The sequence below is a fragment of the Diadema antillarum genome, unplaced genomic scaffold (assembly GCF_040938485.1).
Source record: "Diadema antillarum isolate AM-2024a unplaced genomic scaffold, OU_Dant_1.0 seq00000938_RagTag, whole genome shotgun sequence".
Classification (NCBI taxonomy): domain Eukaryota; kingdom Metazoa; phylum Echinodermata; class Echinoidea; order Diadematoida; family Diadematidae; genus Diadema; species Diadema antillarum.
Window position 1 is genome coordinate 17628 of NW_027271789.1, and position 10812 is coordinate 28439.

General features: G+C 35.7%; 1 protein-coding gene across 1 annotated transcript; it reads right to left on the reverse strand.

Annotated features, from left to right (window-relative positions):
* Positions 1 to 2240: 2240 nt before the first annotated feature.
* On the reverse strand, positions 2241 to 7547 carry LOC139741606 (uncharacterized). The gene is made up of 7 exons (XM_071652185.1): positions 7410 to 7547; positions 6863 to 7024; positions 6158 to 6278; positions 4474 to 4633; positions 3771 to 3972; positions 3200 to 3317; positions 2241 to 2806 (listed from the first exon to the last, which is right to left on the reverse strand). Exons 2-7 carry the CDS (start codon positions 6868 to 6870, stop codon positions 2285 to 2287), a joined length of 1131 nt encoding a protein of 376 aa, XP_071508286.1. The 5' UTR covers positions 6871 to 7024; positions 7410 to 7547; the 3' UTR covers positions 2241 to 2284.
* Between the last annotated feature and the right edge of the window lie 3265 nt (positions 7548 to 10812).

A 10812-nucleotide genomic window follows, 5' to 3' on the forward strand; every position in this document is an offset into this window, starting at 1 on the left:
ATGTGCAAAAACAAACAAACATACAAACAAACAAACAAACCAAACCAAAAATAAAACAAAACATGACTGAGTGTGTACACAATGAATAATGTCTCTTAAAACAGTACAACGGTCACTACAACATTTATACGCGTCTTATAGCGAAGACAAACTAGATAATATACCTTTACAAACAGGATGTCCTTAGCAATACACATAATGTATATGAAATAATAAATTTTACATGTAAATCTTTGAAAGTGCTGAATTTTGATTGATTTGATTTGATTTGATTTATTTCTGCATTTTTCACAAAGTATATATTAACATAACAAACAATATATTATTTTCCAGTACTATACATATTATATCCAACAGTAATTTATGAATAAATTTCAAATCAATGTGATATAACGCGTCAAAAAATAAAAACAATCCAATAGAGAAAAATAGGAGACTGTAAAACTTGTTTAATTGTCATGGAGTAACAAAGAGAATCAACGATCACCCTTCATTATACAACAATAATGAATGTCCTTCCATATTTGCCTTGACTGAGAATTGACTAGAAGATATTTTAATACAATTAGGAAGACTATTCCACAAGTCAGGCCCATAATGTCGTATAGATTTATCTACTGCTAACAATTTTGGATTCGTAAGATGAAAAGTTCTGGCATTACGAGTTGGATATGAATGAATACTGTTATCAAAAGCAAAAAAAAATTATGAAAAGATGGATGAAGTTGTTTATTGATATACTTAAACATAAAAACTGCGACTTTAGGAGCATTGATATCAGCCACTTCAAGTGTTTTCAACTTATAAAACAATGGGTCCGTATTAGCAAAATAAGATGACCCTGTACAAATGCGGACTGCTCTTTTTTGTCATAATAAAATAGGATTAACTTTAGTTTTACCACAATTAGCCCAAACAATATTACAATGAAAATATATGGTAATACCATGGTATCATATAACAAAAATATAGTGCTTAAAGGTAAAATAAACTTCGGTTTGGCGATAATTCCGACACCTCTAGATATTGAACTTAAGATATAACGTATATGAGCATTCCAGCTTAAATTTTCATCAATAACCACACCAAGAAATTTGGAGTGTTGTTTCTGTTGAATAAATAACTCATCAATCTTAATGTTTAAAGGAGTAATAACCGACCTAGCATTGTAATGTTTGAAACGTATGAAATGAGTTTTATCTATATTCAAAGATAGTTTATTACATCTGAACCATTCAGAAACTTTCGGTAATTCCAAATTTATTGTATTAACTAATATTTCCAAATCATTATGTGAATAAATTATATTCGTGTCATCAGCAAATAAAATGAATGATAATAAAGGTGACGCATTAGATATGTCATTTACATATAAAAGAAAGAGAAGAGTTATGGCATCCATGCAAAAAAAAAAAAAGTTTCTGGAGTCAGTTGTCAAAACATCAACAAATATGTAGAACTTAAAGCTTACATTGTTATATAATTCACATACTCGGCGAAATTACATACGACACACCTCTCTGTTAAGTATGTAGACGCACAAAACATGGTATTCTAGTAGTGACTGTATGTGAGGCAATGCATAAGTGATGATGGATCGAGGTCTCTTCAGTCGTGCATGGCAATGCATTGTGTAAACGTGGTGAGTCATAATGTGTCATCTATACACCAATAATTCCTTGATAACAGTATTGACATTTTCCGTAATGATGGATATTCACACATGAGAGATTGAGATCCCTATGGCAAGATGAGCCAACATTAAAAAAAAGTAAGTATATCAAGTTGTATATCATATTGTAATGATATACCAATTTTATCATTACCATATGAAAGTGAGGACTATAGGTAGAAAAACATACAAACATTCTGTTTGTTTGTGTGTGTGTGTTTTTTTTTCTGAAGGATACAGGTCCCACAAAGTGAAAATCTCGAACAGTCCACTCCAAGGGACACAGAGAGAGAAAAAAAAGTGCTTCTGATTGCCTTTGCTTGTGCCTAGAAATTCGCGTCCAGTAAGTAATTTGCAGTGTATGTCGTCGTTCTGCTATTTGATAGTGTTTACATTATGTCTAGCATAACGATATAAAAAGACAAACAGACGTAGGCCTATATACTTGATTCCGTTGCAGACAGGATTTAATGTGCGTGCTATACGGACAGTATAAGCTTTGGGGTACAGAGGAACACATGCCAATGGGTTATAACGGTCATATCCTGCAGTAAGTATCACTCTCATTGCTGTAAGTTTTTTTTCTCGTGTATAGTGCTTGCACTGTTTGCCTTACTTTTGTAGCCATTGGTTGACATCCGTAGGGATGGTGAAATAAGGAAAGCCAATAGCTCTGGTCTTAAAATGAGTAAATCCAGAAGCATGTGCCAGAAGCCAATTTTCTGTGACCTCCTGCTGAGGAACAGCCATGGACTTTTCTCCTGTCTTGGTCTTCTCCCCGCCCAGCAGCCAACTCTCTGAAATGGTATCTTCAGAGAGTTTCTTCGGATATTCTTCTGACTGACATTTCAGGAAGCTTGAGATAATGTTGGACTCACAGTCGCTGGTAGGGTTGGTTTCGGAGACCAGCCATTCCCTGAATTCATCTGACTTCTCCATTTCCACTTCTTCCGCAGTTGGTGGGCCCTCTGCGCAGGGTGGATCTTGCTTGAGCCACTGGTTTTTGGAAGACTCTGGGGTATCTGTGGAACCAGGGCTGGTCTTTGGCTGACAGGGGCCCGGACAGGGAACAGTAGCTCTAGTGGGGGTCTCCTGAACACAAGCTAGTCCAGTCGGATCTTCAATCTCTACTGGCTGCATTGAAAACAACGATAATAAACACATCAACCACATGGATACACCTTTTGTTGTTCTTGGGACATATAATACCAGATCCCACAAAATACAATTTCAGCACCAAAAGTTCACTACACGTGATCATAGCACATCTTGGAATTATGAACACATTCAACCCCCTGTTGACATCTCAGATGTTATTCAATTGTCAGTTTGAATTCAGGTTTCATTCCATGCTATTTTTCTCTCCATCCCATGTAATGTAAATTTTCTTTCAGGGCTAAACACGTTTGAATTTGACATTTTAAATTCTCTATTCCTGAAAAAAAATAAAACCGACACGTCAGTCAAATATATACCACTCCTTTGAACTCATAGGAAATACAAAGATAATCAGGGCTCAAAACTCACCTTAGCTGGCTTCTGACTTGTGCTACAAGTGTTATTCTCCTGGACATTAGTGGACTGCTCATCCTGTGGACATGCTGGGCTCTTCCGCAGCCAATCCTTGGTGCTACCAGATGGCACACTGAAGGTTTGCAGATACCAGGAGACAAAACATAGCTTATGATCATCACATGCATTTACATATCTACTGCTATATTATTTCCTTGTTAAACATTCAACAAACTTAATATTACAATAATCTATACCCATATGAAAACTAATGATCTTTTAAAAACTATTATTTATTATTATTATTATTATTATTATTCATTCGACCATGTAGGTAAAGAATATGGGATACATATCATAAACATTACAAACATGAAACAAAAACCAGAATGAACATTACAAAGGAATACACTGCAGGCCTACTGTACATGTTACAAAAAATGAAAATTAAAATGAAATAAATGTAGACAACATGATTATATCAAGGCACTGCACAGCTTTATCACTCTGATCAACTGCTGAAATCAATAAATAAAACATCTTAATTTTGCCTTGTGTGGTAAATTTGAGAGAAGAGAATACTCACACCTGCGGGGACTTTTGCTGGTGGTGACGGCTAACTCCCACTGGTGCCTTGTTAGACTTGGGTTTGATCCATGTGACGTTCGGCGAGTTTAAGATGTTTGCAAAATAAGACTCCACTGCTTTAGTATGAGCCCTACTACCATCATCATGTTGGATCATACTGGTGTCATCGCCATTATCTGCTGTCACCATCGCAAAGTCACCTGCAAAAAGGATTTTAGTAATTTCTTACTGTTTGAATTACCTTTGCATCTTATATTTCAAGGATACCTTTAAAAACCTATATGGAAGGTTTTACCGCAATATTCCCATCCCGCACACACATACACACACTTATTTTGTTTGTTTCTTTCTTTCTTTAGATTCCTATGTAATGATACTTACTTACCAAAGCAAACAAATCTATATCCTCAAATTAAAAACCAATCAGATTTGACTGCTACACAGGAAACCGGGATATAGATAGTTCCGATCAAAAGTTTTGCCCACATGCACATAAACATACTAGTAATGTGGGACTATCACCCTGCAGGTACTTCATGACACTCTTCTTTTACAGCTAACTTGACAAGTATTGCTTACTGTTAAATGTCGACTAATCTAAAGTTTCAAAAAATCCCCCTCCACCATGTCTTGTGCCAACGTAATACATTAAATTCTATCCGTCAATTACTCAACTCGTTGATACTCTTTCTATAACTCACCATTGCTTCCCTTCAGGAGCCATGCACACTTGTCAGTTTCCTCCAGAAAAACAGGATAGATGATGCAGGGCATTTCATCAATTTTACCATCATCTGGTCCTGAACGCTCCGTCAGCCACACCTGAGAGTCAGCAAACTCTTCATATGATTTCATAATATCCTGCAAAAGACATTTTACGGTGTATGACAAAGCTACGCGAAAATACAATTCATTGTATCCAAACTTTCAGTTTATCAGCTATCAATCATAAAGAATTAATACAGTCCAATCATTGCCACTGAACTTCAAACATTAAAACAAAAAATCACTGTATACCAGTTGAGTGATGTTCGTTATTCTGAAGGTTTGTTAATCCGAAAATGAAACAAGGTTCGTTGTTCTGAAACACACAAATTCACTGTATCTACATGTGCGTTCATCCGAAAATGATAGGGTTCGTTAATGCGAACATACGTGGCGTTATTCCGAAGGTTTGTTATTCCGAAGGTTTGTTGGTCCGAAAATGAAATAAGGTTCGTTATTTCGAAGGTTCGATAATCCGAAAATGAAAAGAAGGTGCGTAGAAACGAACCTACGGAATAACGAACCTTTGTAATAACGAACTGCAGCCTATACTTTTACCAATTGTTGCATTAGGCCTACGCTTCTCCCTGTAATGGTCCCGTTGTGTGATGATCTTGTGATCTTGATAAACTGCTAATATCTGTTTGTATGATTAATATATATATATATATATATATATATATATATATATATATATGTATATATATATTGTGTGTGTGTGTGTGTGTGTGCGTGTGTGTGTGTTTGTTTGCTTGTGTTGTGTGTGGGCCTATAGGTGTGATATATGTGTGATGAAAGATGACAAAGGGTGTCGCAGGAGGCCAGATATTAATGATAAGCTTTTGACATTAATGTCTTTTTCAGATTTATTGGTCTGTGCAAACAGATAGAATAATCCTGAGAAAAAAAGGCAAAAACATCGCGAATAAGTGGAGGCGTATACCATGAGACAGAAATATGGGAAAAGAATTCGATATACATATATATATATATATATATATGATAAAAACCTAAAATGGCATATATATATATATATATATGAAGTATACATTTCTTTTTTATAAGAAATGCTGTCTCTTGGAAGGCAACAAACCCGTCAGAATTATTATATAAAAATTATATTAAGCAAACGTTTGAAAAGTTATGATCATTTGAATATCAAGCAGCTGATTGCTACACCCCGTAAGGAACATCCCTTTAGTCACTGTGACGTTTTAGAGACTGTTTTAATCATTCTTCCTCATTTTTTCCAGCAATTCATATTTTTTTAAATAATTGTATCGTAATTGTCAAGAAACAAATGAGTTTCTCATCATTCAATCATTCTGTGACGCTACTCAAGCTACATAAGGGCCATCATCATTTCTCAGCAAATAAAATCTCAAATATCATTTTTGATATTGATTTCTTTGTTTCTAAACAATCCAAACCTCTCTACTGATCTGTGCCATTCATCCATTTTCACTTATTCTTTTGCTGTCCCTGCTTTCACTGCAAAAAAAAAATGTATGACAGAGTTTTCAGGGCTTTTTGATAGGACATTTTTAAGGGTTGCATAAAGGAGAAGGACTCATATAATTCAGAGTGTATCCACTCTCTTGTCTACACGGTAACACTCACTCTTGGTGCAGAGGTTTCAATGGCCTTTTCAATGCGAGGACGCTTGGGGTTCACACCTTCGAATGACGCAATGTCCAACGACGTAGCATCCTTACCATGCGTCAGTTGCTGCTTCTGAACTCTAAAAGAAAAATATTTGTGGATCATTAAAGCTAATCACAACACACCACAGTCATTCATGTTCTGCATTGCGCCTTCTCAGACGAGTATTTTTGAACAGCAGAAAATAAAAAAGTGGCACATTGGTAAGTCTTCCTGGTGTAGTATAGGACACAGCAGATCAGGAACAAGAACACATTTTTTTCCAAGCATAGGCTTTCATTTTAGGGATCAAATTATCAAAACAGGAAGTGTAACCACAACCACCATCACAATCATTTCTAGTCCCAAACATCCCCACACTGACTCAGACCTGATTAACATATTAAAAAGCTTTGATTTTTTTGATGTCATTGCATGTTTTATCGATATACTGATATGATCATAGTAGTCAAAACATTGAAGCAGTCATCAAAACATTTGGTTGCTGACTTTTCTTCTCTCTCTCTCTCTCTCTCTCTCTCTCTCTCTCTTTCTTCTTACTTTCTCGTTCATAGTGGTCATTCATTAATCACCAATTTGAAGGCACATTTTGGTCCCGTCCCAGCCGGTAGCATACAGTTTATATTTTCCTATTAACCTTTTCTCTGTCAGTTTTTTTCTTACCGTTTCATGATGACGTCCACTTCCAAAAGACACACCCCTGTTCTGCTAGACTTGATTTGGTTCACAGGTATCTCTAGAGCTGGAGTCGAAAGTGTTCCCGTATAGATTGTGTCGATTCGGATGAGAAGATGCACTTTTATCGGCAAGGAGGGGCGGGGTGGGCTTTCGAAATAGAAAGAAAAACAATACTCACTCGTATACACACCATACACCACACTTCTTTTCACATTGCGTCATAATGTATGCACAGATTCTTCAGGTTTATGGGCAAAATGTCACCTTGTTTTTGTCTTTATGTAAAACGCAAGTCGAGTTATATACACTACGTCGATTTTTAGACAAGTTGTGCAAGAACTTTCACCATTAGTTTTTATGCAAGCAGTGCAATAGCAAAGTATGAGGGTATAGTAAAATAATGCATGTGGTGATTTGAATCTCTTGGCAATTTTCAATGTCACCATTCTCTGATTGCATGGAAGCATGATATAACGTATTCCATGAACAAGGAAACTTATGCAACAAAAACAGTACTGTAAGGCATACTTACATAGCGTACAATCTGGATTTCCACGTAAAAGTCCCTCAATTTTCAGATTCATACACAATATGAGAGTTCGATATATGTTTGAACTTCAGTGATTTGAGATTGTGATGAACAGTTCTGAACACCAATTGTTGAGCGAAGAGAAGGATTGGTATCAATATCTACCAGGTATTATAGTGTGTTTGCGTCAAGAGTTTTCAAGGGTTTCCTGTCTAATGTTGCAGGAAGGAGCAAATCCTGGCGTAGAGCTGCTATTGGCTTGATTATTAGCATGTGACTGTCTCTTCTTTCCTTTATGGCACTGTTTCAACATCGACATCAGCATGTTTACATCGAAATGACATCATGTGATTATACTTTTCTTGTATAATGCGGCAACAGCTAACAGTAATCGTGTTTATACATTGAATTAAACACAGGAAGCAAATAACAGCTGGACTGCACAGTTTATGTGCCAGAGGATGAACCTTGTTTTATCGTCCGCCCAACATTTTTGATGGTTTTCCCCTATTTCGAGGGTGTTAAATCCAATTCTCCAGGCAACTACTGCATGCCTAAGGGTTCTAAAATAACCAAAATGGCCACCAAAAACTGAATTTTTAATATAGGCATTTCCTTAAACATGGTGAAAAAAAGTGCAAATCAAATGATGATTTTACCTATTTCGAGGGTGCTGAATCCGATTCTGGTTGATATAACTCTTGCATTCGTGAAAATTTTGATATCTTCAAGACGTCCGATAAAATGGCCATCAAAAATTTGAATATCTCAAATCCCTCGAGGATGCAAGAGTTACCTTAACAAAATTTGGACTCAGCATCCTCGGAGCCAATGTAGTTGATAACCTATCAACTGCTTTTCAAGTTATTTACGATTTATGAGGAAATACTTATATTGGAATTTTCATATTTGGTATATACACTTATCAGAAAAAAATTATTTATACATAGCTCTTTTGTTCAGAGAAGACAATAATGTTGAAGGAAAAGTATGACAAAACATTGCATATAATTAAGAGCAAACGGTCACAGAGTGAAGATTTTTTTTCTCATGAGGGGACTGCATACTACAAGCTCTGTTTAGCAGTCCCCTCCATTTCGAGCAATTTTGTCTCTGCCTTTACCATAATGATATAACATTTATTTGTATCTTTGTTGATAATTTGCCTGTGTCTTTATTATATGTTATTATGTTCATTTCCTGACATCTGTATATACGAACATATTATTGTATTCCTATAATTTGTTTGTTGGAAATGAAATAAAACAACTCGACTAGACTTGAAGATGACGACAGGAGAAATCACAACAAAAATTCTGAAAAAAGTATAAAATTGCTCTTCTCAGAAAAAGAACAATTTATTGTACGTGTATAGGTTACTATTCACTAAGAATTCAACAATGTATGGGGAAATCTGCACAGCATCATAGACTCTCTCATCAAACATTATGTCTAATTGAGGATCTTGAGGTTAGAAACGTAGAAAAGAAGTAAAATGGTACGATGAAAATAAAATTGCGTGTTGAATTGTATGAGCATATTGACAATACATATAAGCTGGCAGATGTCGGCTATGTTAAAGGGGAAATTCAGTCCAAATATAAGTTAGTCTCATAAGAAAGAGTAAAATATAATGAGTTCAACGATAAAATTGTGATTGAAATCGGGTGAAAAATAAGGAAGTTATGACATTTTGAAGTTTAGTTAATTTTTCAGGAAACAGTTCTTGAACAGTCAATGTGAATACTATGCAAGTGGCAACGTGAGCATGTCATCCCATCACAACTTGCCATATAGTTTGTACATAAAATTTGTGAAATTTCCCGTTTTTCATTCAAGCGCAATTATGCCCGAAACTTAAATCCTGGTATATCTAACTGAACACTATTCTGAAGTTATTCAACCAGGAATAACATCATGTTTCAGACTTCAATGACAGAAACATCAAATTTTCGTCATTTTTTGTGTACACAATCAATGGAAAGTTGTGAGGTTATGACATGTTAGCTCCTCCATTTGCATATTCACATACAAGAACTGTTATTCCAGAACTTAGCAGAACTTCGAAATTTAATAATTTCCTTATTTTTCATCCGATTTCAGTCAAATTTCTACCGTTGAACTCGTAAGATTTTACTCTTTTTTATCAGACTAACTAATATTTGGACTGGATTTCCCCTTTAAGAGATGGAACAGTTTTTCGGAACAGTTTCTGAATAAATATGAATTGTTTTTTGTTGTAAAGGACTATACTAAGTTTACTATTCTATAGGTCGATATACAGTAAAACCTTACTGTATACTGTCTATTCACTTATTATTTTGTATGAAAAAAAAAACTTTCTCGTTGCTCAAGCATCTTGAAAATATCTTCATATTCATGAGACCAAAGACATTACGAGATGTCACGGAGACCTATTATAGGGCCTATTAATACTATGGTTTCCTTATCAATTGTGCGTGAGGACACCGATCCGATTCAGGTGGATGTTGCGGTGCCTCTGCAGAACGGCACGCTGTAGAATGCCTATAATACTGTCATAAATATATGGAACAAAACTTTATAATTGCCAGGGTGCCAAAGCCAGACTTTGGGTCTAACCATGTTTTACCGTTTTTTATGCGTATCTCGAAGGTGCTAATCCGCATCTGGATGATGCAACTCTTGCGTTCTTGAGGGTTTCGAGATATTCAAGGTGGCGGCCAAAATGGAAATTCCCATATATTTCCTTACAAATTGTTAAAAAAAGAAAAGATAATGGTTTCTACCCTATTTATCAGGGTGCCGAATCTGGTTGATAAAACCTTTGCATCATTGGGGATGGGGGACCCTCTCCCACGCGATTTTCAGGAAGCTTTTGCATATTTGAAATTGAAATTAAAGATTTGGTGCAATTTTTTTGTGGAATATATTATGTGTAATATTTTCAATCAAAAAAGTAAGATGATAAGTTGCTTTATTGATTTGCAAGAAAAAGCACCAAACAAAATTCTGACGTGATTTTCTCATTTGCATCAGGGAAGTGGTATACCACCTCGATCCATCCCCGCTTCCACCAAGCTGCGCATGGCATGGTCGAATTTGGGTCATACTGATTCTCATCAGAATTAAAGGGTGTGTACAGTTCTGGTTGAGGTGAGGATTTAGCTTTTGACGTTTTGCGAGATATTCAGAAACCACTCTATGAGATGTCAAAGAGCGTACAATTCTAAGGGGTATCAAAAGTTTATTTGATGAAAATCGGTTTGGAAATGGCTGAAATATCCAAAAACAAGGTGAAACAAAGAGATCCTAATAAAAGGCGTGGCCTGTCGCCTTCCATTATTATCACTTTTTGGGATATCTCAGCCATTTGAAAATCAATTTTCACCAAATAAATGTTGAATCCTTCTTAAAATTACATGCT

Coding starts and splice junctions, on each gene's coding strand:
- LOC139741606 (XM_071652185.1), bottom strand. Junction 3,973..4,473: donor GCTCCTGAAGGGAAGCAATG/GTGAGTTATAGA, acceptor TCCTTTTTGCAG/GTGACTTTGCGATGGTGACA. Junction 3,318..3,770: donor CAGCAAAAGTCCCCGCAGGT/GTGAGTATTCTC, acceptor GCAAACCTTCAG/TGTGCCATCTGGTAGCACCA.